The sequence below is a fragment of the Ylistrum balloti genome, unplaced genomic scaffold (assembly GCF_031769215.1).
Source record: "Ylistrum balloti isolate Yb309-2 unplaced genomic scaffold, AGI_CSIRO_Ybal_v1 Utg370554, whole genome shotgun sequence".
Classification (NCBI taxonomy): Eukaryota; Metazoa; Mollusca; class Bivalvia; order Pectinida; family Pectinidae; genus Ylistrum; species Ylistrum balloti.
In genome coordinates, this window is record NW_026782349.1 from 270,533 (window position 1) to 297,918 (window position 27,386).

Sequence of the window (27,386 nt, forward strand, 5' to 3'; positions counted from 1 at the left end):
TTAATCTATTGGTTATTTTTAGTTGGATATGTTCCCATTGTTTCTATCTCGTCTTCTCTCCTGTTTGTCATCCACTTTGTTTTGTTTTTTGTTTTCATCAGTCCCAAAATGGAGCATGCACAAAGAGCAAAATTTATGATGGCTGTCTGTTGTCCGTTTTGTTTTTACAATTTATCCTTAAAATTATTGCACCATTTTGTTTTTCTGATCACTTTGAAAAATGAACATATTCAAGAAGACCATGGGGATCATACAAATGAAAAGGGTCAGACACTTGCTTGATGAAAGAGGAAATTCTTGAAGGCTGATTTTTTTTTTTTTAGCTGACCTGGTCCAAAGGACCAGTGAGCTTATGCCATAAACAACCAAGCAGATTCTTACCAAATTTGGTCAGAAGTATCCTTAGGGAAAGGGGAACATATCCTTTGTAAATCTTGTGTCTGGAACCTGCTGGGTCCGAGGGGCTTAGTCCAAAAGTGGAAATTTTGCAAATTCTTTAAATCCTATTCCTCCTTGAGGAATGATTAGATTTTTGCCCAAATTTGGTCTGAAGCATCTTTGGGAGAAGGGAGGTTTCGGCCCACTTGAGCAGCAGGGGCAATGCCCAGTAGGGGAAATAGAGCAAATTCTTCAAAATCCAACTTCCTCTAGGAATGATAGGATTTTGTCCAAATTTGGAATCATGTTCTGTGAAAGGAATCAATTTTGTAAAAATGGTGGGTCTTGTCCCCTTATGGCAGGAGAGGGACTCCATAGGGGAAATAGAGCAAATTTTCTTTTGAATCCTTTTCTTTTGTAGAAATGCTTGGATATTGTCCCAATTTGGTCTGAAGCATGCTTTGGTGAATGGAAATCAATTTGTATTAACAGTGGGTCTCAGCCCCCTGGGGCCAGAGGGGTGGGGTCCAGTCAAGGAAATGGAGAAAACTCCTTTGTGGGAATGCTGAAAGGTGAATCTGACTTCTGTATGATCACAAGGCCATACCTAATAGGGAAATAATTTCAGAAATTACTGGTATTTGAAAATCTTTGTTAAATGACTGAATAGCAGTAGTAGCCAGGTGAGCGATGCAGGCCTCTTAATTGAACATATTTTACCCCTGTGACCTTGAATAGAGGTCAAGGTAATTTATATGAGAAACATTCCTAGTACTCCAACCAAGGTACCTCCTTACCAAATATTAAAAGGGATAGGCCTTCTGGTCATATGAGATAGAAAAATTATGTATCTCTTCATTGCTGAAGGAGACAATAACTGAACTATCCAGTGGAATTTCTGTGAGTAAATTTTACTTACCTGTAAATAATACCTTATCTGAGAGTTACTTTATGTATCCTGCGATAAAGCCCTGGGGAAAACACATAACCCTTGATTTAAAGTGAGTTGCTGGGCTTAATAGAAGGACCTACACATAACCTCATATTTAGTCTGTTGTTGGGCTTATCACAAGACCAACACATTTCCTCTTGTTTAGTTTGTTGTGCTCATTACAGCACCAATACATAACCATTATTCAGTCAGTTGGGCTTATCACGGCACAGAGGTATCTCTTGATTTTTCTTTTGTTGGGCTTATTGCAGGGCTAACACATCATCCCTGATTTTGTCAATATTTGGACTTATTACAGAACAGGCACATTGCCCCTTAATTAGGTACTGGGCTTATTATTGTTACAGGACATTGAAATAGCATTTATTGATGATTCTAAACAGCCATAGATAAGGGTGGGCTTATTACTAAACAAAGGTTTTCTGCTAGATAAATACAGAGTACCTCCAATATTGCTCACTTCAATAAATAGGACTCCACTTGGTTTTCTCTATAAAATATAAGTCCCTTTGGTTCTTTGAAATCTATGCTTCATCTGACAAAGCACACTAACAACTATTTGTCTTTACTTAATGCATTTATCTGCTCTTATTAGCAGGCATTGACTTGTGTCATTAGTTAGCATGAGAAAATAACAATATTTTCTCGCAGATTTTATCATGTTGCTCTCACTAACAATTGACGATATAATACCTTCTCACAAGAGCAAATAACTCTGCATTATGAAAAGACGGAAAATACAACAGACGCTGTCATCTTCAGCTTTATTTTGTTTAATGCTGTAATACATTTAGATATTGTTAGATGTACAATGGTTATAAACCACTCATTCACCAATAGTATACTACTACCATGGACACTTTATACACTCTAGGACTAATGTTCACCATCTTCTACTGATCAGATAAAAACATTACAACTATTCCACTTATGGCAAGATAATAGAGTTCTACCAAGTATAAATATAGAACCTATTTACAGGAACAAAATGTGGTTATAAATGGGTATATTAAGAACTCCCTATATCAGCCTTTTTTATCTAATATTTTCTTAGATAACAAAGTACAAGCAGAATTTTACAATATTAATTTCAGTAAGTGTTTGCAAACATATATTCACATTAATGATTAATTTCCATATAAATAGATACACACTACTGTGATAGTAAAATATGGTGTGATCAAAACAATGACATGTCTGTATACGTAACTACTCTTCCTCAACATTTAATAAACAGTTCCTGAGTAAACCCCTCGGGTAAAGGGCAATCCTTTATAGTGGTGTAGAACATATCACTGTATCATACTGTTTCTATACCTTTATGTTGCTTTGACTAATTCTATATAAAGTGTAACATTACATACCTAGCACTTCAATGATACCAGTGTACCAATGATACATGTAGATGATGCAATTTTTAATAAATCTAACTAACATCTCAGAAAAATCAAACATAGTCCTGATAACAATACACCAAACTGTCTCACCCAAACGTACACAGCAGTGACAGGATTTGATTATCCTAAATCTATGACAATTCAATCCCACTATTCATTAAGAAATGGCATAGATGGGTTTGGCAAAGAACATTAGAACTTTTAGTGACTGGAGCACTATGGGCACAGGTAAACCACTCACAGCAGTATCAGTTTTGATTACCATGAGAACTATACATTTTGACATCAAAATAAGAGTAGATTTTCATGCTAATTCTACGTATCAACATATCACAGTAGTGCAACGTCAGAGACAACCTTGTCACAATACATGTTTATACACACATAATATCACAGACTTCTGCAGAATATCTTAACACAAACCAACCAACACCCTATAAACTGCCGTTCTCCTGTTTTATGAAGTTACTGGAAATATGGCACTTCGTAAGTTATTCTCGGAGAATTATGCATGATCTTTCAAAAAATTTACAGAAACCAAAAATATAAATATGTCTTTGTTCTATTTCCAAAGGAATTTGATGAAAAAGTTGTATCATTATCAAAAGTACTGAAATTGTAATAAACTATTTTTTAAAACTCTAGCAAACTTAACAGCGCTACACTAGATATAAATTATCTATTTATGATATAATTTCATCTGTGCTGGAATCCATCACTTCACAGATCAGGCTATCTTACTTGGTCTGATTTCCTTAAAACATTCCGCTGGACTTTCTGCACAAAGAAATAAAAATCATTATAAGCACTATAACACCAGAGACAAGGAGGAGTTAACAGAAGCAGCAAATCATTACCGACACAAACGGTCTTTAGAAAATTTTACATATTTTTTTATGGTGTTACATTCAGTTAAGATGAGATCACTGTAATCAACACAGAAAGAAATCAATCACCAGTATATGATACAACACTAATACTATTAAGTGTCTCATAATGCAGTCATGAAGAATTTGAACTTGTCTTACCCTGTTGAAGACCCGTGCTCGGAGACGATTCAGTGAGTAATCCTCATCTCGTTTCTTTACATACTTCATGGCCTGCACTTCAGGGAGTTTTTTGTACAACCTGTGTGAAAATATGATGTATAATTATATGTATAATACAAGAAACTTTCTTACCACTGAAATGTATTACTCATGATTAGATGTCCTTGCCACAGCTTGGTTCAGATAAAGGTTGGTTCATAGAAAAGCAATGCTGAGAACAAAACATTTGTAATTCTAGAAGATGCTTTTGTAAAGCACACATTGTGTCTTTAGTTGGATGGGAAAGTGTGAAGTCTTAATTTTGCTGAACACATTGTCCAAACCGCAAAAATAGAGCTAAATCCAAAGTCTCCTAAAGAAACATGGCTAATCAAAAATGTGAAAGAAAAGACAACGTTCACTGTGATGTTAGTGTATAATCAGAGTTTCAGGTCAACAAATAAAAAAGCAAACTGTATGGGCAAAGCAACAGTTTGAGGTACTCTGAAGTCCATCCAAGGTACAACTGAGCAGTCTCTCATCCAAGTGCTGACCACATTTGACATTGCTTAATTTCAGAACATGGACATGACACTCAACAGCACAACAACAAAAGCAATTGAAATGACAAAAAGTCATGAACCGCCACAGTATGGACAGATTGACAGATTTTATATTGTTTGTGGGAACATTAATAACTTACATGCTATGACTTTGCCAGTACTTATCTTTGAAGAAATAAAAGTGAAATCTTTCAACCAACCTTTTAGTTAATTCCTTCATTTCTTTCTTAGACATGGATCTTCTTTTTGGCTTGTGTAGGTTTTCTGGAAATAATAAAATATGGAGATAGAGGAACCAGTTGTTGACAATATTCATTACACGTATTTACCATGAAATGTGAGTCTCTGTTGTCTTTATCACAGTTCAATTATTAAATTCCTAAATATTTCTCTCTGGCTATGTGAAGTATTAACTGTCTGTCTCTCAGCTCTAGTAATTATTTTTTTTATTCCTTGTCTCTCTCTATTTCTTTGCTTGGGTGGGTAATTGACTACATTCTTAATACTTCTCTCAGCTCTTAACTTATTTGACTTCTCTGAAATCTTTCATAATTGAACACTCAAGTCTTTCTATAGAGCCTAATAATTAGATGGACATCCAGGTCCCTTTCTCAAGCCTGATAATTAGATGGACATCCAGGTCCCTTTCTCAAGCCTGATAATTAGATGGACATCCAGGTCCCTTTCTCAAGCCTGATAATTAGATGGACATCCAGGTCCCTTTCTCAAGCCTGATAATTAAATGGACACCTAGGTCTCTCTTTTGACCCTAATAATTAAATGGAAACCCAGATTGTTATCTCAAGCCAAATAATCCAGGAGACATCTAAGTCTTTCTCTCAAGCTACGTAATTAAATGGACACTCAGATCTCTTTCTTAAAAGCCTAATGATAATCTGGACAAGTTTACTAACCACAACAGAGATGTGTAATATTGAGTACAAAATTGTGTACCACATTAACTCCATAATAGTTAGAAATGTTGAGTATTGAGGTGTGGAATTCACTACCTGCTAAAAGGGTGTGTAACATTAAGTGTAGAAGTGTGGATTATACACTGACCACTATAGGGGTGTGTAATGTGAGTATAGAGGTGTGTAATGTTGAGAATTGAGGTACGTACTGCACTAACTCCTGTAATGGTGTGTAATGTGAGTACAGAGGTGTGTAATGTTGAGTATAGAGGAGTGTACAGCACTAACCCCTATAATGGTGTGTAATGTTGAGTATAGAGGTGTGGACTTCACTAACCCCTATAATGGTGTTTAATGTTGATTATTGAGGTGTGAACTTCACTAACTGCTATAATGGTGTGTAATGTTGAGTACAGAGGTGTGGACTTCACTAAGCACTATAATGGTGTGTAATGTTGAGTATAGAGGTGTGGACTTCACTAACCCCTATAATGGTGTGTAATGTTGAGTATAGAGGTGTGGACTTCACTAACCCCTATAATGGTGTGTAATGTGAGTACAGAGGTGTTTACAGCACTAACCCCTATAATGGTGTGTAATGTTGAGTATAGAGGTGTGGACTTCACTAACCCCTATAATGGTGTGTAATGTGAGTACAGAGGTGTTTACAGCACTAACCCCTATAATGGTGTGTAATGTTGAGTATAGAGGTGTGGACTTCACTAACCCCTATAATGGTGTTGAATGTTGATTATTGAGGTGTGAACTTCACTAACTGCTATAATGGTGTGTAATGTTGAGTACAGAGGTGTGGACTTCACTAAGCACTATAATGGTGTGTAATGTTGAGTATTGAGGTGTGGACTTCACTAACCCCTATAATGGTGTGTAATGTGAGTACAGAGGTGTTTACAGCACTAACCCCTATAATGGTGTGTAATGTTGAGTATAGAGGTGTGGACTTCACTAACCCCTATAATGGTGTTTAATGTTGATTATTGAGGTGTGAACTTCACTAACTGCTATAATGGTGTGTAATGTTGAGTACAGAGGTGTGGACTTCACTAAGCACTATAATGGTGTGTAATGTTGAGTATAGAGGTGTGGACTTCACTAACCCCTATAATGGTGTGTAATGTGAGTACAGAGGTGTTTACAGCACTAACCCCTATAATGGTGTGTAATGTTGAGTATAGAGGTGTGGACTTCACTAACCACTAGAGGGATATGTAATGTTGAGTATAGAAATGTGGACTTCACTAACCCCTATAATGGTGTGTAATGTTGAGTACAGAGGTGTGGACTTCACTAACCACTAGAGGGATATGTAATGTGAGTACAGAGGTGTGGACTTCACTAAGCACTATAATGGTGTGTAATGTTGAGTATAGAAGTGTGGATTTCACTAACCACTAGAGGGATATGTAATGTTGAGTATAGAGGTGTGGACTTCACTAACCACTAGAGGGATATGTAATGTTGAGTACAGAGGTGTGGACTTCACTAACCACTAGAGGGATATGTAATGTGAGTACAGAGGTGTGGACTTCACTAAGCACTATAATGGTGTGTAATGTTGAGTATAGAAGTGTGGACTTCACTAACCACTAGAGGGATATGTAATGTTGAGTACAGAGGTGTGGACTTCACTAAGCACTATAATGGTGTGTAATGTTGAGTATAGAAGTGTGGACTTCACTAACCACTAGAGGGATATGTAATGTTGAGTACAGAGGTGTGGACTTCACTAAGCACTATAATGGTGTGTAATGTTGAGTATAGAGGTGTGGACTTCACTAACCACTAGAGGGATATGTAATGTTGAGTATAGAGGTGTGGACTTCACTAAGCACTATAATGGTGTGTAATGTTGAGTATAGAGGTGTGGACTTCACTAACCACTAGAGGGATATGTAATGTTGAGTACAGAGGTGTGGACTTCACTAAGCACTATAATGGTGTGTAATGTTGAGTACAGAGGTGTGGACTTCACTAAGCACTATAATGGTGTGTAATGTTGAGTACAGAGGTGTGGACTTCACTAACCACTAGAGGGATATGTAATGTTGAGTACAGAGGTGTGGACTTCACTAACCACTAGAGGGATATGTAATGTTGAGTATAGAGGTGTGGACTTCACTAACCCCTATAATGGTGTGTAATGTTGAGTATAGAAGTGTGGACTTCACTAAGCACTATAATGGTGTGTAATGTTGAGTATAGAAGTGTGGACTTCACTAACCACAAGAGGGATATGTAATGTTGAGTACAGAGGTGTGGACTTCACTAACCACTAGAGGGATATGTAATGTTGAGTATAGAAGTGTGGACTTCACTAACCCCTATAATGGTGTGTAATGTTGAGTACAGAGGTGTGGACTTCACTAACCACTAGAGGGATATGTAATGTTGAGTATAGAAGTGTGGACTTCACTAACCCCTATAATGGTGTGTAATGTTGAGTACAGAGGTGTGGACTTCACTAACCACTAGAGGGATATGTAATGTTGGGTATAGAGATGTGGACTTCACTTACCACAAGAGGGATATGTAATGTTGAGTATAGAGGTGTGGACTTCACTAACCCCTATAATGGTGTGTAATGTGAGTACAGAGGTGTTTACAGCACTAACTGCTATAATGGTGTGTAATGTTGAGTATAGAGGTATGGATTATACACTTACCACTATAAGGATGAGCCTCTGGGTTCGACTCCTTCTTGCCTCCCTGGTTTTCAAACAGTTCCTTTCTCTCCTGTTCAAGGTAATGTTGCAGTTGGCGCTCGTGTGCTGCTAACAGGACTCGCTTCTGACGTTCACCCACACGAGATATTGTGCCTTGCTTGAAAGTCTTAAAAGCCTCCTGTAAAGTTATAAAGATTTTATTGTTTGGAATGCATCCGTGTACTTGAAACTACTATCTAAAAAATGTATGTCACCATGATCTCATTGGATTTAGAATTTTTATCAAACTCAAATATGAACTTATCTCACTAACCTGCAAGGACATTTTATTTAATGGCTTTGGATCATAATTTTCTTCATCAGAGCTTTTGGCATCCATGTCATCATCACCTATTCTTTGACCTTTTGGGTCAAGGTCAAACTTTGTGTCTCGTGATTTATTGAGGATATCATTACTAACAGCAGCCTTCCAGTCTGCAGGGTGCATAGATTTAGGTTGCCATGGTTTCTGTTTTACAGCATGTGCTTGCTGTTCCTTTAGAGGTTGTCTCCATGGTCGAGATTCAGGCAATGGAATGTACCAAGATATGCCCCCTGAAACATTCATCACAATTATAACCAGTGAAAGCTGTCAACCACTTTATCTTATACACCAATTCTCATATTTTTCCTTTCTATATTCTGTGATATGCTTAAATTAAGCTTGTTCTAACTAGCTGTTGCTGGATATTCATTTTATCTATTTAGAGAGCTGTATAATGAAATTAGTAGTTAGCTCTAAGTCCAAATATGAAACAATATTTCAGTAGATACCAGGTCACTTTATCACGCCTAGAAAACTACTTCACAGGGATGGATGATGCAGAAACAAAAACGGCTGAAGAAGAGTATGCTTCAATGTCAGTTTATCTCGATAGATAACATAACCACCATGAAATCATAACTTTGTGAAGTATTTGGAAAAGTCATTTGTTTCTACAGGAACCATCCCTGTGGTGTAGTTTCCTAAGTGTGTTTATACCAGTAAAGATTAATTAAAAAAAGCTTACTGTTTGGGCTGTCCTGTAAATGTGTTTATACCAGTAAAGATCAATTAAAAAAAGCTTACTGTTTGGGCTGTCCTGTAAATGTGTTTATACCAGTAAAGATCAATTAAAAATGCTTACTGTTTGGGCTGTCCTGTAAATGTGTTTATACCAGTAAAGATCAATTAAAAAAAGCTTACTGTTTGGGCTGTCCTGTAAATGTGTTTATACCAGTAAAGATCAATTAAAAAAAGCTTACTGTTTGGGCTGTCCTGTAAATGTGTTTATACCAGTAAAGATCAATTAAAAAACGCTTACTGTTTGGGCTGTCCTGTAACTTGGCAATACAGGTGTCGTCTGGAGTTTCTGGAGTAAACATTCGAGACTTAGGAGGTGGGACAGCCTTCGACAAGTATCCATAATCAATGTCTGTCTTTGGGGACGGTGACCTTGGCTTTCTTCTGACCTCATTTACAGTTGATCTCTCTGGTGACATACTTATCTCAAATGATGTTGTCCTCTTGTTTTCATGTGACTTTGACCTTGACCTAGACCTAAGAGGTGAAGCTGACGATGAAATACTAGTATGAGCAGACCTCTGGCGAGCAGGAGAGCGAGAACTTGACCTGTTAGGTGAGGTGGAGACATGTTTGCGTCTTCTCTCTGGCGACATGAGAGGAACAGGTATGACCCCTCTGTCATTGTGAGAGGGAACATAGGGACTGGTCTGAACAGCCTCAGACACCATTGTGACCTTTCCTGATTTCTTACCACGTTGCCGCGGAGGACTAACGTGGATTGGAGATGGATACATTGTTGATACAGACTTATACTTTCGAGATGCGGGCGACCTTGATTTCCTTGGCTTTTCAAACTTGTCACCATATATACCACTTTCTTCCATCTGTGCTAAAAACCTCTCAACATTTTCTTTATTTTTCTGGTTAATTTTCGGTTCCTGATAAATATCTGCAGTCTTTCCTTTCTTTCCTTTCTGCTTTCCTTTTTTCTCACTGCTGAATTTTTCCCCTCTTTTCTTGGCTGAAAATGGCCGATGAAAAATACTGTCCTCATTTTGAGATTCAGAATCCTCATGGATACCTGTTGTTTGTACATTGTCCTTCATGGTGATCCTGGCACGTGTTGGCACCCTGCCCTGATCCTGAAATGCCACTTGTCGACTTTTGTTTGGCTGTTGGAAGGGTACATCTGTGCTACTCTCTTTAGATGAGGTTGTATCGGCAACAGCAACATTGGAATCTGCCTGTGAGGTTAACGTGGAATCTGTATCTAAAAGAGTGGTGGATGAATCTGTCATGGATATAGATGTTGTTGATGACACCAAGTCCAGTTCGACACCGATGGCTTTGTCTGAAAGTTTCCCTTTTTTTTTAGCAGTCAATAACATTTCCAATTTCTTGAGCTTCTCCATTCTACGCATCTCCTTCTTTCTCTCCTTGTCGATCTTATCCCGCTGGTGTAGTACCTTGTCATGAAGCTTGGCCATCAGTGGATCAATGACATGTCGTCGTCTGTTACGCTTGGCTTTTAACATCAGCTCAGAGTCATTCAGTTTACTTGGTGTTGTCGTATCAAAGCTTGTGTCCTCTGGTATTGAGTAAAGAGTGTCAGCACTGTCTCCAAGCTTCTGGACACGAGCTGGCTTTGTTTCTTTGTTTCTATTTTTATTTTCCTTATTTTTCTTTTCTTTTTCTGCTCGTTTCTTCTTTTCCTGGTGTGCCAGGATCTCAGCATAGCTCCCATTGCTCTCATCATCTCCACTTAACCTCTTCCTGTACTCTGCCTCCCATCTCAGTCGTTCAGCTTCTTTTCTTTGCTTCGATGATTTCTCCACTTCCTGTTTTTGAGATGACTGACGATCATCTCCCTCCTCATGTAATGCTTTAAGTTCATTCATCAAGCGGTTTTCTTTGGCGCGTTCGTATGTCACATCATCCATGTACTTCTGAACAACGTGCTTTGTTGGGTTTTTAATTAAGCTGGTAAGAGTATCCATGCGTGGTGTGTTCAAGCTGCTCTCACTGGCATTGCTTGGATCAACATCTTTGAACCGTTGCCACATGTCATTGATGTCGGGGTGGACAGACTCTCGATACTCCTTCTCCAAACTCTCGCGAAGGATAACAACACGCTTGCTTGGGGGCCTCTTGTCAAACTCTTCATCATATTCACTCTCGTTATCCACCAGGGGAACAAATTTGTGTTGTGACCTATGGATGAAAAGAACAATGGAATTACATGTGATTCTACCGAAGTTTCTATAATACACAGATCACATGTGTTACATCTATCTAATCACAATCTATTATAAACTGTTACATTATAAGAGGCTCTGATCCTAAAAGTCTGACCTTGCTTTCATCTCCAGGTCCCTGATCAATTTGTCACGTTTCTCCTTCAGTAGTTTTTCTTTCTCCTCATTTATAGCATCCTCAAAGTCAGAATCGGGAAGCTGAAGGAATGAAAACAAATTTAATCTCATGTATCAGACAAGTAGAACATTGAAAATAGAGAGTATATTTCATTCAAGATTAACCAGAGAACAGCTCATTTTTTCCAGAAATATTTGACAGGTGAACCAGCAACAAACTAGGTTAGAAAATGCAAGGCATAAAAGTCCCCACCACCAAGGCCTTGACCTTAGACCCTTAGAACACAATTATGTCTACATTATACTCATACTTGACCTTTATATAAAGTCTGACAAAATTCCATGAAAAAATGAAATAGCCAAGTGCTTAAAGTGTATCAGTTGATGATTTTCTACATATAGCATGGGTGACCTTGGCATTGACCTTAGGCCCCTGAAACACAACATTGTCTAAAGTATACTCTTCATTGATAGTGAGTAACGTTTGACCAAAATCCATGAAAGAAATGTGTTTAAATTGAATCAGTTGATTACTTGCTATATATAGCAAGGGCAACCTTGACCTTGACCTTAGGACCATTAAACACAAGGATGTCCAAAGCATACTCATATCTGATGGTTTGACCAACATCTGTCAAAGAAGGAAGTTGCTAGGTGCTTCCATTGAATCAAGATGGGAAGGGATGGAACATGATGTGATGGGACAGATATGGCTAATGCAATATATGCTACCCATTTCATGACAGAGGCACAAAAATGTTTGTACCAACACCCTTCCTTCTACACAGACCCTCTCACTCAAGATAAAATAATACAGAGTAAATTGGCTTTCTTATATTGATACACCTGGATGTGAGTTTTCACCTTAACCCTTTATGGCACACATTAGCCTTTGATAACACTGAATCATAGAAGTTGAACTTTACACACGAGTTAGTTAAGACACAGATTGATGGCAGAGACACAAGCTAACTTTATCATATGCATGACTAATAATCACCTGTTCTAGTTCCTTGAATTGTCCATCTTCTCCAGGATCCAAGTATGCAATTCCTCGTCTGTTATCTTGGTCTGAGTTCCTACCTAATGTCTCTTGGAAATCAAGTCCTGGCTCCAAGGGTTGAGCTATCAGCCCTTCCCCTGGTTCCAGAGGTCTTTCAACCCTGGAACCAAGTGGATGGTCAGCACTTGGATTGTAACCTCTGTCCAGAGGCTGTCCAGTTTTGTCACAGTATGTGGCAGTAACTTCAACCTTGCTGTTGCTCTGTGGATAGTCTCTCTTTGAATTTGCCCAAGATGGACTCATGAGTCTTTGACGTTCAGCTTGGGTGACATATTCGACTGGTGCATTATCTTCCTTTATCCTAAAACTGCCCTTGCGTACATCAACACCGCCATCACTGATGGTACCTCCTCCTGTCTCCCTTGTGTTCTGGTAGATTTCCCGGTCTCCCTTAGGATGATAGGTTTCTCGTCCAGGCTGCCCTTGGTAAATGTCTCTAACATCAAGATCTCTATAAGCCTCCCCAGGTTCAAGTGACCTTGACCTCAACCTTGGATTGTAATCAATTTTCTTGTCTAAATGATCAGATTTCCTCAAATCTTGAAAGTCTCTTCCTTTCTCCAAAGGTCGTTTTCTGATTCTCTCTTCCATGTACTTGGCCATATGATCATGAGCCTGCCCCTGATTGGGGCTTCCTCTGCTACCAGCCATTGCTGGGGAATCCATTGTTGTATGATGAGAGAAAATTGGGGATGGTTGACATGACAAATCCATTAATCTAGTGCTATGAACAGGTGAGGAATTCCTGTGACTCTCAGGACTGAGAGCGATGAGATCTGTCTCCGATTTTGACCTAGATCTTGTGACACCAACAGGATCTTGCTTGTAATAGTTTCGGCCTTCAGAATGCCTGTCCAGTGGGTAGACAGACAGGTCACTTTCCCGTCCTGGACGAGGGGTGAAGATATCACCAGGGTCGGACCTTGTTGTTACAGAGAGGGGATCATTCTCTGTACCAGTGCTTATCCTCTCCTTAGGTCGTACATCTGCAGAAGTGAGATCTGAATGATCTGATCCAATGCTCCGATACTTATAACTGTTTGTACCTCCATCACTAATCATTCTGTTGCCGCCCAGGACATCATCACCAGGCAACAAACTGTATCCGTTCCTCTGCTGACTTGCTGATGTTGTCATCCTAGTAGGGTTATAACTTCCTACATATTCTCTGTCTTTTAAAGGTAAATCACGTTGTAAATCTGCAGAAGTTGGTTTTGAGCTACTGTATGGAGCATCCTGGTCACCATCCTGTCTTACATTGCGACCCGACAGAAGTTCAAGGCCACTGTCTGGACGGTGCTCTGTTGATGTAATGTTGTCTCCCCTTGAATTGGCTGAGTGTATAGATCGCTTGTCCAAGCCACTGTCTGTCCCTGACTTATCCCGGTCATCCTGTCAATACATAACCAACCATAACATATTATATCAACACCTGAAAAATATACAGTGAGAAAAGTCTTACATGTATGTACATTTAGCAACATGATATAATCATAATGTAAACCAAAGTTAGAGAATGTCTACAAGCCATGAATACTGCTGCTCCTATGCAAACAGACATCAACCAAACCTGTTGAAAGTGTTGACAGGTTCTCAAGATATATATGATGTTGATTGGGCCGAAATAGGATAGAACATGGAGACACCAAACACATTGTGTAAATAGTATTCTGTACTGTAAACTACTTACTGCCATTGATTTCTCCTCTATAGTGGAAAGTCCCTCTGATGACAGCCGGTGACCACAGTAAATGCCTCCAGTTTTTGGTCCATCAGGTCTTGATCCGAGGCAGTGGGAAGGAAAAGACGGCCCAATCGCATCATCAGAACCTACAGCATAAACAATATCAAAGATAAACTTAAGGTGTTACAATACCAGTGATACACATAATCATCATACACTATCATTTCACTTACAAATCAACACTTCACCATCAGTATTTCACAACACAGGACTATAACAGATGAAGCATCATTAATTACTACATTCTACAAAAAAAAATTATAGTATCTAGTAAGAAAAAGGAAGTTTGTTTTTACATAACCTTTCGCAGTTAATATTGCATTAATTTATGCTTAAGCTAAACAGTTACTCAAAATTACGATATATATAAAATATATAAAACAGAGCACAGTAAAACAAAGGACATATTTAAAATCATCAAAATTAATCCAGTTATCTCTAAGCGTTAAAACTTATTTTGCAAACTTCACTGAAACAAAAGCAAGTTGAACAATATTGAAAGTATTATACAAACAATTAGCAAAAATTAATATACCTTCCAACATCTGAGTTAAAAAAGCATGCATCACGTACATACACGCATACAACTGTACAATTATAAACACACTGATATATACATCCACATGGCCTAACAAATACTTATGTACATAAACAGAGCCGAAGAATTAGTACGATAAGTTTGGCTAATTAAATATTCATGAGTAGACACCTATCGGTTTACTGGATAACACCTTGTGTGTAAATGATATTGATCTCTGATCTGCAGTGACAGATGGAGCATATAGAACTGATGATGTTCAAACCTCATTTATTTACTTAATTATCTACCATTAAGATATACACAGACATACACACATATACTATAAATTTCATACTATCTATGGATGAAAATATGTTAATTATTGTAGTGCAGCACATCTGATTGTTAAACCAAATATGAGGAATTTTTTCACGTAATACTTAATAATTCATGAAAACTTGCTCATTCAACAATAAAGCATAATTCACTTATTTCTCTAAACACTAATTAAGTAGTCTCACAGAACATTACAAAAATTTTTCTTTTGAAGTTGTTAAAATTTGTTATACCACAAAATCTATTAAGCACAAATATTATAAATATTTATAACATGAAGCAAAACATCAACAATATCTATAACTGTCACAGGTAGCATTACTGTTAGGCTTTGTTTGATTATAGAAACCAACAATGGGATACCTCGATAATCCTTCCACGAGACACTGTGTTGTCCACTGACATAGTCACCATGGAAACCATTGTGACGTTCTTTGTAATCACCATGACGACCTAGACCATTCTGATGATTTTTACGATAGTCTCTCATATAATCAGAAGTATAGCGTGTGTTGCTATAATCTCGGCTCTTTACATCACCAAAGTAGCTCTCTGGGTGAACGTCACTTACAATATCATGCTTGCTGTACTTGTCTTTTTCATCATAATCAAATTTCTGTTTACCACTATCATACTTTTGATAATCAGAGTAAGTCCTCGAGTCCCACTCAGACTTTGGTAAATAACCATTATATTTGCTATGTGAATCTGTGGAATAGCTCATGTAAGTATTGACAGGGGTGGTCTGGTCGTCATGGAGATATTTGAAAGTTTCATCACTATGATCCCAGTTTCTGTGTATGTCATCTGTAGTATAATAATATAAAAAAAAACTGCTGTAACAGCCATTACTGATACAGGTACATTCACTCATTGATATGAATCTTCAGGATACTTAAACTGAAGAATGGTTATTTCCATGAATAAACACTGAAAGAATATTCAAAGGACTCAATACATATGCAATATAAAGGAGTAATGACATGCCCTCATAATGACTTTCACTAGAGATCTGTTGCTCCTCAGGCAGGCACCTACACTAGGCTGAAGGGAAATTCCCACCAGCAGAGATTTGTAAAGTGACCTTTGTAACTCAACTTTGACACATCTACCCCCTCCACAAAGTCATGATCACAAAGTCAACCACCAAGATAATGAAATATAACTTTACTGAACAGTAATGTCTTGGGGTGGACATATTACAGAACAATGAAATAACATTGGTTTATAACTTTACTGAACAATAACATATTGGGGCGGGCTTATTACAAAACAATGAAATAACATTGGTTTATAACTTTACTGAACAATAACATATTGGGGCGGGCTTATTACAGAACAATGAAATAACATTGGTTTATAACTTTACTGAACAATAACATATTGGGGCGGGCTTATTACAGAACAATGAAATAACATTGGTTTATAACTTTACTGAACAATAACATATTGGGGCGGGCTTATTACAGAACAATGAAATAACATTGGTTTATAACTTTACTGAACAATAACATATTGGGGCGGGCTTATTACAGAACAATGAAATAACATTGGTTTATAACTTTACTGAACAATAACATATTGGGGCGGGCTTATTACAGAACAATGAAATAACATTGGTTTATAACTTTACTGAACAATAACATATTGGGGCGGGCTTATTACAGAACAATGAAATAACATTGGTTTATAACTTTACTGAACAATAACATATTGGGGCGGGCTTAATACAAAACAATGAAATAACATTGGTTTATAACTTTACTGAACAATAACATATTGGGGCGGGCTTATTACATAACAATGAAATAACATTGGTTTATAACTTTACTGAACAATAACATATTGGGGCGGGCTTATTACAGAACAATGAAATAACATTGGTTTATAACTTTACTGAACAATAACATATTGGGGGTGGCTTATTACAAAACAATGAAATAACATTGGTTTATAACTTTACTGAACAATAACATATTGGGGCGGGCTTATTACTTATTTATAACTTTAGAACAATAACAATGAAATAACATTGGTTTATAACTTTACTGAACAATACAAATAACATTGGTTTATAACTTTACTGAACAATAACATATTGGGGCGGGCTTAATACAAAACAATGAAATAACATTGGTTTATAACTTTACTGAACAATAACATATTGGGGCGGGCTTAATACAAAACAATGAAATAACATTGGTTTATAACTTTACTGAACAATAACATATTGGGGCGGGCTTATTACAGAACAATGAAATAACATTGGTTTATAACTTTACTGAACAATAACATATTGGGGGGGGGGCTTATTACAAAACAATGAAATAACATTGGTTTATAACTTTACTGAACAATAACATATTGGGGCGGGCTTATTACAGAACAATGAAATAACATTGGTTTATAACTTTACTGAACAATAACTTTACTGAACAATAACATATGGGGGGGGGGGCTTATTACAGAACAATGAAATAACATTGGTTTATAACTTTACTGAACAATAACATATTGGGGCGGGCTTATTACAGAACAATGAAATAACATTGGTTTATAACTTTACTGAACAATAACATATTTGGGCGGGCTTATTACAGAACAATGAAATAACGTTAGTTTATAACTTTACTGAACAGCAGTATATGTGGGTGGGCTTATTACAGAACAATGAAATAACAATGGTTTATAACTTGACTGAACAATAACATATTGGGGCGGGCTTATTACAGAATAATGAAATAGCATAGATTTCTAAAACTGAAATATATCATATCAAAATTCAAGGTCAGCGGGTAGGTTTATTATAGGACTATGACAAAGCATTTACTTGACAGCAACATATGTGACAGGGCTTAATACTACGCATGGGCTTATTGCCAGAGAACTGCAATAATAAGAGAACACAGAGCAGAACCAGATATAAACACACATTTCTGATCACACTCATACAATCAATGAATATAACACGATGTAATTACACATCTCACAAACAAATATCTTACTTGAAATGAATGATAAAACGTTTGGTTGGAATTAAAACAAGGAAATTTAACCAACTCAGAAGATTCATACTAACCATCACTCATGATATAATGATTCCCTGATACACAGAAATACAGATACCTGCACTACTGGTTTAAAGGTTGATTATCTCAGAATTTTAAACTTGAAGAGATCATGACAGAAAATTTAGATTCTCGAAAATATGGTACTCAAAAATGAAATATGATATACGTACAAAGTATCATGTTTAATGGACACTATAGAAATTTCTGTTTACAATACTCTCTAAAATGACAGAAAATACCTAGAAAAATGTATACATTGTGCAGACTTTGAATTAGAATCTCTGAGACCTTATAGTCACCTATCACTATGATTCACCTCATTAACACAGGACACTGGTATAAGGGAATAAGAAAGAACTTCGCTGGGAAATATCCAGAATTTCAGAAGAAATCAGATAAAAAACAAAACTCAGAGAGACATTTGATCTGGGTTGTATAATCAATATAAATCTTATAAGGAAGTTTTTCACATGTAATGGAAGAAAAGGAAAAGTTACGCCAGGAAGGAAACAGGAAGATATTATACAAGTGATACAGAACTTATCTAGCAACATATCTACCATTGTATATATATATATATATATATATATATGTATTACAGACACGTACACAGGTGAAGGTAAGCCAAATTTTAAGTACCACATATTTTCCTGATGTTTTGGTGTATCATCATCATGCAAGAAATCTTACGCACCTTTATGACTACATATCTATCGATTTGCAGTTTCTATTATAAGATATTGGATGAGACAGCAGTAAGTGAAAATGCTGTGTGTAATTTCATAAAGAAGTTAAAAAAACCTTGCAGTGATACCCTAGAGGCTAATTGATACTGTGAGAAAATATGAGATCTCTTTTGTTGCTTGCCTTGATCAATTGCAATGAAACTATAAAAGCTTAAATAGGAGAGGTAGAGCCAAATACATCTAACATGTTGTCTCAGTTGAATGCTTAGAAGTTTGTGAGAATGGCAGGTAAATAAGGAGACACAGGTGGCAGGTTTAACAAAAAGGGAGGTTCACCTGAGTGAGAACTTTCCATGGTAGAATTTACAGCTGCAAAAGATTGGCATTGGAATATATAATACCAGCTCATATAGTTATACATGCAAGATAGAAACTAATTATCAAAGAAAAGGATGCTGATAAAAGAGACAGGACTTCATGCTTTTTATGATCAAAACCTTCAACTATAATCTATATTTTAAATACACTGTTGTATTCATAAGAAGATTAAGCAAAAGATATATGCATGCTTTACCAAAGTGAAAAATTAAGGTATTAAAATTGAACTTGTGCTAATTGAAGGTCATTGCATTTCAAACTATTACAGTAAAACATTTCTACAATAAACACTAGATAATCTGTCTGTTTAGTGGCCTGTTAAGTATGTAGAGAAAGTACACGAGGATGTAATAACTTCTGCTGACCCTATAGGCATGTTTCATTATAGACCTGAATGTAGCTGATCTTATTGGATTATCATTATTTTGATCTTTGATATGACCTTTGTGCAGGATTTAACATCCTTATAACAGCTCCGGATATATGAAAAGGCTGCATAATGTGAACTGTCATAAAAAACAGGTATTTAGTTGACACTGAACAGCAAGCTGTTCAAGCATTGTTTAGCTCTGACCATATATATCCAAACAGCTACATATTTGCAGCGTTTCCATTTATAGAAATTGAAACATGATGCTAATTTGTAGGATCCATATATCTGATAAGCTTAAGAGGGTTTCATGCAGAATAGTAAATTTGTTTATAATACAGCAAGAGCTCCTACTTCTGTTTGTAATAGACATGTTTTACTGTACCTAACAAGGTGAGATGTGGACAGAAACTCTACACTAGCATTAAAGTCACTTACCTGTGTGTGTACTCTCCACCGTGGCAATACTGTCCATTAGAGACCCAGAGTCGTCATGGTCTTCAGTGTAATATAGATCACGACTCCCATACGGTCTGTCAGACACATCAACATACAATACTTACTACTTAATTAAGAGATTTCATTATGTGAAACAATTTTCAGGAACAGAAGTGTCCTGATTAAGAAGATTAATGAAAACAAATAAAAATACTGGATGAGTTCTACTAAAATATCAAGTTATATATCAATGTTATCTAAAAAATGTTTATGCATGTATTATATCTCAAAATTTTACTGCTGTCAACTACTTCCATCAAAAAATTTTTTCCATATACATACATTAGGTGGTAAATCATATCCCAATCCATCATATCAAACATGAGGTCAAGGTCACGAGAGGTCAACCTGTCTTTCTCAGACTGCACCCAACGATGTAGACTACACATCATGTCACATTAAATATTCTGTTACAACTCTAGTTTCTGATAAAAGCCCTCCACAAAAATTTCCTTTTTATAGAGAAAATCTCACATTCATTGATGCTCCAAAACAAATATCTTCTTTATGCTCCCAAACTACATCACCGTGTGAAGGTCACAAACAGTTAACCTTGAGATCTTACAGAGATAGTTCCTGATATTGTTGCCATCATAGACAAGTAACATGACCATGACCAATTTTTTCTGCAGCATTCTCATCCCCTTGTGGTGGAGAAATCACACGAGCATCTTAAATCTACCGATATTTAACAATGACAATACTAGCATTGCTTCAAGGTATATCATCAAATTATGTTGATCCTCCTTACATATGACAGGTGAAATTGAGTATACCATGGTAAAGGGAGTACAGCAACACCCTATCTCCATCGTATTGTGGATATGGTGAGGTTTCATGCAGTCTGTCAGGGTAACATCCCACATCTTCAATACCCTATTGTGAATGCTTTCATGCAGTCTGTTATTCCAATAGTCATCAACACTTGCTTAATTAAATACCAGCTTCATTTCCAAGAGTCATCAACACTTGCTTAATTAAATACCATCTCTGTCATTTAATGCTGGCTTCAAAGGACAATTTCCTAATCATGTGATGGGGTATATTGGTTACACAAGGTTTTAAGGTGTTCAACAGTTGAAGAAGAGTCCATTTCTCTAGTCATGTGATGGGGTATATTGGTTACACAAGGTTTTAAGGTGTTGAACAGTTGAAGAAGGATCAATTTGTTTGAGTCTGGGGTAAGATTATTGTTACACAGGTTTATATGGCATTTTACCTGTTTGACTGGAAAAGGATCTATTTATCTGGTTTATTTGTAATACATTGTGGTAAAGGTGTTTTACCTGTATGGCCGGAGCCTTGAACCCTCCCGGCGACGTGAGCTGTTGTCAGAGTCATCAGGTGAAATGACACCTCCACTACTGGATGGACTACCCTCTATGGAAAAACCCAACAAAACATCAATAAATGGACAATAATGGTCATTGGATTTAGATCGATCATGTGGTGGTCAGCAGTTAGGACAGTGGTGATCAAACTAATAGGGAATAGCATTTTCTAGACTATAAAGTAGTGTACCTATTCCGTAGCATATATCACATACTGTGGTATTCTACAGTTGTAATCAGAAGAATAGTTGAGGATTTTGTTTCTAGATTCAACTTTTCTGTTTGGTTTTATAAATAATATAAAATCTCTAAAATATCAAGATGATTTATCATTGATGAAAGTTCTCTTACAGGTTCCTTTCAGCATGGAACTCTTTAATGAAGGAGACATTAAATAAATGACTTGTGTATCATATATCCTTAATAATTACACTTAAAAGTTCCCTGACATCTGACAGCAGTGACTGTCTTGTCAATCAAGATCAATATCTGATACCTTGAAGGTACTAACACCTAACTTCTTGAGTCCTAGCTGTATCTCACACTATATTTAATTATGCATGTCCACCAGCTGTGCTGAGTCATTTGCTAGAGTTCCTTTAGAAACAACAGGACTCCTCTTACTCAATGTTCAAAAGTCACATAACCATACAGGTTTATTGACTCAATTTCTCTCCTTTTTTTGTTCTTACCCAATTCTCACTCTTTATTTACATTTAATTGAATTTACACCTTGCCTAATGGCAGAGTGAAATCTATCTTCCGATACTGTTAATAGATTTTGAACAGGTAAATATGAAGTCGGGAGATAGCTGATCTTATGATTAAGGACACTTGGTCTTCATTTAAAGATAATGTATCAATTTAAATTTCATTTACAATAAGTCTCCCAACTGAACAACCTTACAATTAAATCAATTATACAATAAAAATTTAATGTTTCTATTTCTCAATTTCAATTTCAATTAATATCTTACACATCACTTATGACTAATTTCTGACCTGATCATATTGTGTTGCATAATGCTACAAAAAATGGATGAGAAACAAGTTAAAGTGGAAAACCAATATCAAAATAGTTAGAACACGCACATGTAAATAGCACACCTATAATTATATACAGACCACAGAATTAATTTTTATCTTCTTATACAATTTCTTAGGTACTACTTCCATTCTAGGTCTGTGATATATATAGTTGATCGGAAGAATCAGAACTATTTAAGTGATATTGTAGATATAGGGTTAATCTGTATAATATAAGACATTATCATGGTCTCTGAATTAGAGTTATGATAATGAACAGTAACAGCTAGGGCAGGCTTATCACAGGATAAATACACTAACTGTGCAGACTGGGGAAAAAAACCTTGTGCATTCCACATTGTGGCTGAGTGAGGTGACTTAAGTGGAGTTTCTACAGAACTGCTATGGTCTTTTATAACAAATGTCAGGTGTGTTCCAATACATGATCTTAGTTACTGTATAAGCTAGTGATGGGACAGTGATTAGATGTAATCAATTATCTACTGGGGTAATCATTTAACCTTTTCTGATGCAATGGTTCCTTACTATTTTCTTGTGTGTTAGCAAAAACAAATTCACAGGAGTAATAAAGATGGCAGTTATTGAATTATAAGATAATATTCAGTCTTTTTCCAATGTTGCCCTAAAGTTTTTTTCTCTGATTTTGAAGCCATGAAATGGGTAACACAGGAAATTCATAAATTTGTCTTCTCAGCCCATTTATTAAAATCAACTTTTCTACAAGTTTCTCCTTGTTTCCAAGTTAGCTTAAAGAATCTGTGGTGAGTCTAAAACAAGCACTCAATAATTAACATGCACATATTCACACACAATAGTGTTACATGTTAGTGTTAACACACCATCTCTACCTCTGTGATGACGACGGAATCTTTTCTTTCTACGAGCTGAAATAATTGTAAGCATTGGCATACACAATATAAGTATATATATATATATACACACATGCAGGAGAATAAAGAGAAAGCTTTTGTGAAACAATAATAAACGATAAAAAGACTAAAGCAAAGCCTTTCTGCCTTCTTCAGCTTCCTGAAGTGGATCTTTAAAGTTGAATCTTTTCTCTTTTTTTTCTCTCTTTCCTCTAATATTGCTCTTAATTATATGAAATTTTCAAAATCCTTTTAAGAAAAAGCAATATTAATTTTTAAATACCACAACAAAGATGGTTGCCCAGTTTTCTGATCAGTCCTAAAATCTGAGGGGCACACACAACAAGAGATCAAGAGGAATCTACATATAAGATCTGGGAAAGATCTTCTCAAGACGTGATAACAAACTTTCATACCAGTAATCAAAATCCAAGATGGCCACTTGCCAGCTATTTTCTTTTCTTAATCAATCCAAAAATTGACACTGTACAACTAGGGACCAAGGGGAATCTAATATGAAATCTAAGAGTGATCTGCAATCTATTAGTGTCAAAATCCTAGATATACCCCTGTCACCCACATTGTTTTACAGGTCCGTCTGAAAATGGGATACTGCACAATCTAGAGACCAAGGGGTCCCTATATGTGAAATTTGAGAATGATTCATTCACTGAGTAATTCTCCAAAAATAGTAATAACAAACTATTACTGCCAAAATCCAAGAAGGCCACCTGTCCTTAATGTTATTTTTCAGATAAGTTAAAAATGTGAGAATGTACAAACTAGGGAACAAGGGATCCTTACATATGAAATTTGAGAGTGATAAATTAAGCAATTCTCCCAAAATAGTGATAGCAAACTATTACTGCCAAAATCCAAGATGGCCACCTCTTGGCCATGTTGTTTTTCAGATTAGTCCGAAAATGGGACAATGCTCAAAAAGTGACCAAGAGGTCCTTACATATGAAATTTGAAAAAGATCTTTCAAATACTTCTCCAAAAATAGCAATAACAAGAATTGTTTCAGGATAGCCTGGTAGATCCTGACAACGAACCACAGAAGCAGGGCAATTGGAACAGCCCATCATCTGATGATGGTGATATAAACAGAAAACACAACACAATATCATACTGATATCTACCATCTTCAGGCATACATATATTTACAATATACAAAGTAATACTTTTCAGAATTAAGAAACCTAACTTCCTTTTGTAATTTGTGTATTGACTTCCTTATGATCAGAAAATAACTATCAGTGAATTAGCACATAACTAATTTCCAACGAGACAGCCATACTCATGAAGTAATTTGCATAGATAGTAGTGATAAACACTGTAAACAAATGTTTGCTGTAGAATGCAATTTTCTAAAGAATGTTGCACACAGTTTACAACACTTCAAACTTTATTAAAACTTAATTCAGCACATGTATTTAAAACATTTGTCATTTCACCATCACAATTCCCCTTTAGGGGGAACAGGGCCCCCTTTACATCATCAACTTTCCATTTATCCGAGCATGCAGTGAGGCTTTATACCTATGGCAATTGTTTCACAGTTATTTCCAATGATCATTCTGACTTCAGATCAATCCTGATCCTTAGATGATCCAAGCACTTTAGTTGGTAACTCTTGGCTTTGTAGCTAATGCAATGACTTTTTTTGTTCACCATCCCTTAATGCAGAACACCGAACTGCTTATGATGGCAAGTTCTTAAATACATGATCAGTCAGTTCCTTCTGAGCTTTAATGAGAAATCCCTTAAAATCTTTGATTTAGGAAGAGAGATTTGGTCATTCCCATATCACCAGTATCTAATTGATTATCAAATTTATTTTTCAGTGAATTTCGACCACACTTTCCTGTAAAGACATGTATAGTAATTATATGAAAATCTAAGAAACCTATAGTAACTACTGTTGGCAAAACTTAGTAAAGAGGTACAGTTGGGAAAAAGTAAACAAAAATGCACTTTCTCCTCAAACATTTATATCTAAACAACCATCCACATGTGTTTTTTTCTTTATTATTCACAGTACATGTATTATGAAAACAATTATGGAAAATAACGATAGCAGCCAAGATGAAAAACTGAAGTCACTGAAGGTCACAAACTTATTTCTTTATGCTTTCATAATCTTTCTTTCATGTAAATATGCTACTAAATATATTTTTTCAAATTAAGGTAATAAAGAAGTGACCCACTTTGGCAATTAGTAAGAAACTATAAGAGATTGATCTACAAATTCTGTGAACAGAGTGACAGGAATGGGAAGAACAAACTATGAAATAATACAACATAATAAAGATAATATAACTAAGCTATGTATAGGTGACATGCTCTTGTTCTTACTGACCTTGTTGTGGGCTGTTGCCTCCATACGTCTCCTGACGATCACTCCCTGATCGTGACAGGCGGGCACTCTTACTGCTGGACGGGCGACCATCATCCCTGAAAAATAGACATACAAAAAGTGAGTGAAAAACAGCATGTAAAAATTAATGGAAGAAGGAAGTTGGTGAAGAACAGCATGGCAGAGTTAATGGAAGAAGGAAGTTGGTGAAGAACAGCATGGCAGAGTTAATGGAAGAAGGAAGTCGGTGAAGAACAGCATGGCAGAGTTAATGGAAGAAGGAAGTTGGTGAAGAACAGCATGGCAGAGTTAATGGAAGAAGGAAGTTGGTGAAGAACAGCATGGCAGAGTTAATGGAAGAAGGAAGTTGGTGAAGAACAGCATGGCAGAGTTAATGGAAGAAGGAAGTCGGTGAAGAACAGCATGGCAGAGTTAATGGAAGAAGGAAGTCGGTGAAAAACAGCATGGCAGAGTTAATGGGAGAAGGAAGTTGGTGAAGAACAGCATGGCAGAGTTAATGGAAGAAGGAAGTTGGTGAAGAACAGCATGGCAGAGTTAATGGAAGAAGGAAGTAGGTGAAAAACAGCATGGCAGAGTTAATGGAAGAAGGAAGTCGGTGAAGAACAGCATGGCAGAGTTAATGGAAGAAGGAAGTTGGTGAAGAACAGCATGGCAGAGTTAATGGAAGAAGGAAGTTGGTGAAGAACAGTATGCCAGAGTTACTGGAAGAAGGAAGTTTGTTAAGAACTGCATGGTTAAGTTATCAGAAGAACAGTTCATTGTTAAAAAATATAACTTTTATTTAACAAATTCTGATGGAAATTTCTAAGCTTTAAAGCAAACTTTGAGATTTTCTTAAAATTTTTATTGATGTAAACAGCTCTTACCCAGCAGGTGATGAAGAGAGTCTACGGTCAGTCAGCGATGTTGTGTTGTCATCACGACTCAACGGTGCCGCTTCCTCTGACCTACTTCTGATATGTCGTTCCCTAAATACAGACCATCAGTAAAAGAATAAGAGATTTTGCATAACGAAACTTTTAAAGGCCAAAGAATACAAAAGTTTTTCAATTTCTAAAAAGATGTTTGTAAATGAAAAGTGTCTTTTATATAAATAATGCAAAAACAATGCAACTGATGTAAAAATTTTGCCATCAAAGTACAAATAATGCCACTGAGGTATAAAAACAGCCACTAAAGAATATATAATGCCACTGTGGTATATATAATGCCACTGAGCTACAAATAATGCAACTAAGGTGACAATAATGTCTCTAAGGAACAAATAATGCCACTATGGTATACATATTGCCACTAAGGACCTTAGGTAAAAATAATGCACTAAGGTACATACAATGCCACTGAGGTACAAATAACATCACTTAGGCACCTAGGTATCAATAATGCCACTAAGGAATAAATAAGCCACTATTGAACAGAGGTAAAAATAAAGCCACTTTGGAACAAATAATGCCACTGAGGTACAAATAATGTTACTAAGGTACCTAGGTATTGATAATGCCACTAAGGAACAAATAATACCAATATGGAACAAAGGTAAAAATAATTCCACTATCGAACAAATAATGCCACTATGGAACAAATAATGCCATTGAGGCACAAATAATGCCACTGAAGTATCAATAAAGCAAGTATTGAACAAATTATGCCACTCAGAAAACAAAACTTTTCACTAAGGTACAAATAATACCACTGAGGTATAAATAATGCTACAGAGGAACAAATAATGCCACTGTGTTTTATATATAATGCCACTGAGG

At 36.4% G+C, this 27,386-nt stretch overlaps 1 protein-coding gene across 1 annotated transcript in view; it reads right to left on the minus strand.

The window, feature by feature from the left end:
• Positions 1 to 2,114: 2,114 nt before the first annotated feature.
• Positions 2,115 to 27,386, minus strand: part of LOC132556190 (uncharacterized) — a 33,252-nt gene continuing 7,980 nt past the window's right edge. The window contains exons 4-16 of the mRNA XM_060220582.1: positions 26,493 to 26,594; positions 25,609 to 25,703; positions 21,286 to 21,379; positions 19,940 to 20,034; positions 14,087 to 14,226; positions 12,334 to 13,788; positions 11,314 to 11,414; positions 9,260 to 11,172; positions 8,230 to 8,510; positions 7,917 to 8,094; positions 4,519 to 4,582; positions 3,756 to 3,855; positions 2,115 to 3,504 (exon numbers count right to left, since the gene is read on the minus strand). Coding sequence (XP_060076565.1) covers positions 3,460 to 3,504; positions 3,756 to 3,855; positions 4,519 to 4,582; positions 7,917 to 8,094; positions 8,230 to 8,510; positions 9,260 to 11,172; positions 11,314 to 11,414; positions 12,334 to 13,788; positions 14,087 to 14,226; positions 19,940 to 20,034; positions 21,286 to 21,379; positions 25,609 to 25,703; positions 26,493 to 26,594 — 4,663 coding nt within the window. The 3' untranslated portion in view covers positions 2,115 to 3,459. The remainder of the gene's footprint in view (positions 3,505 to 3,755; positions 3,856 to 4,518; positions 4,583 to 7,916; positions 8,095 to 8,229; positions 8,511 to 9,259; positions 11,173 to 11,313; positions 11,415 to 12,333; positions 13,789 to 14,086; positions 14,227 to 19,939; positions 20,035 to 21,285; positions 21,380 to 25,608; positions 25,704 to 26,492; positions 26,595 to 27,386) is intronic.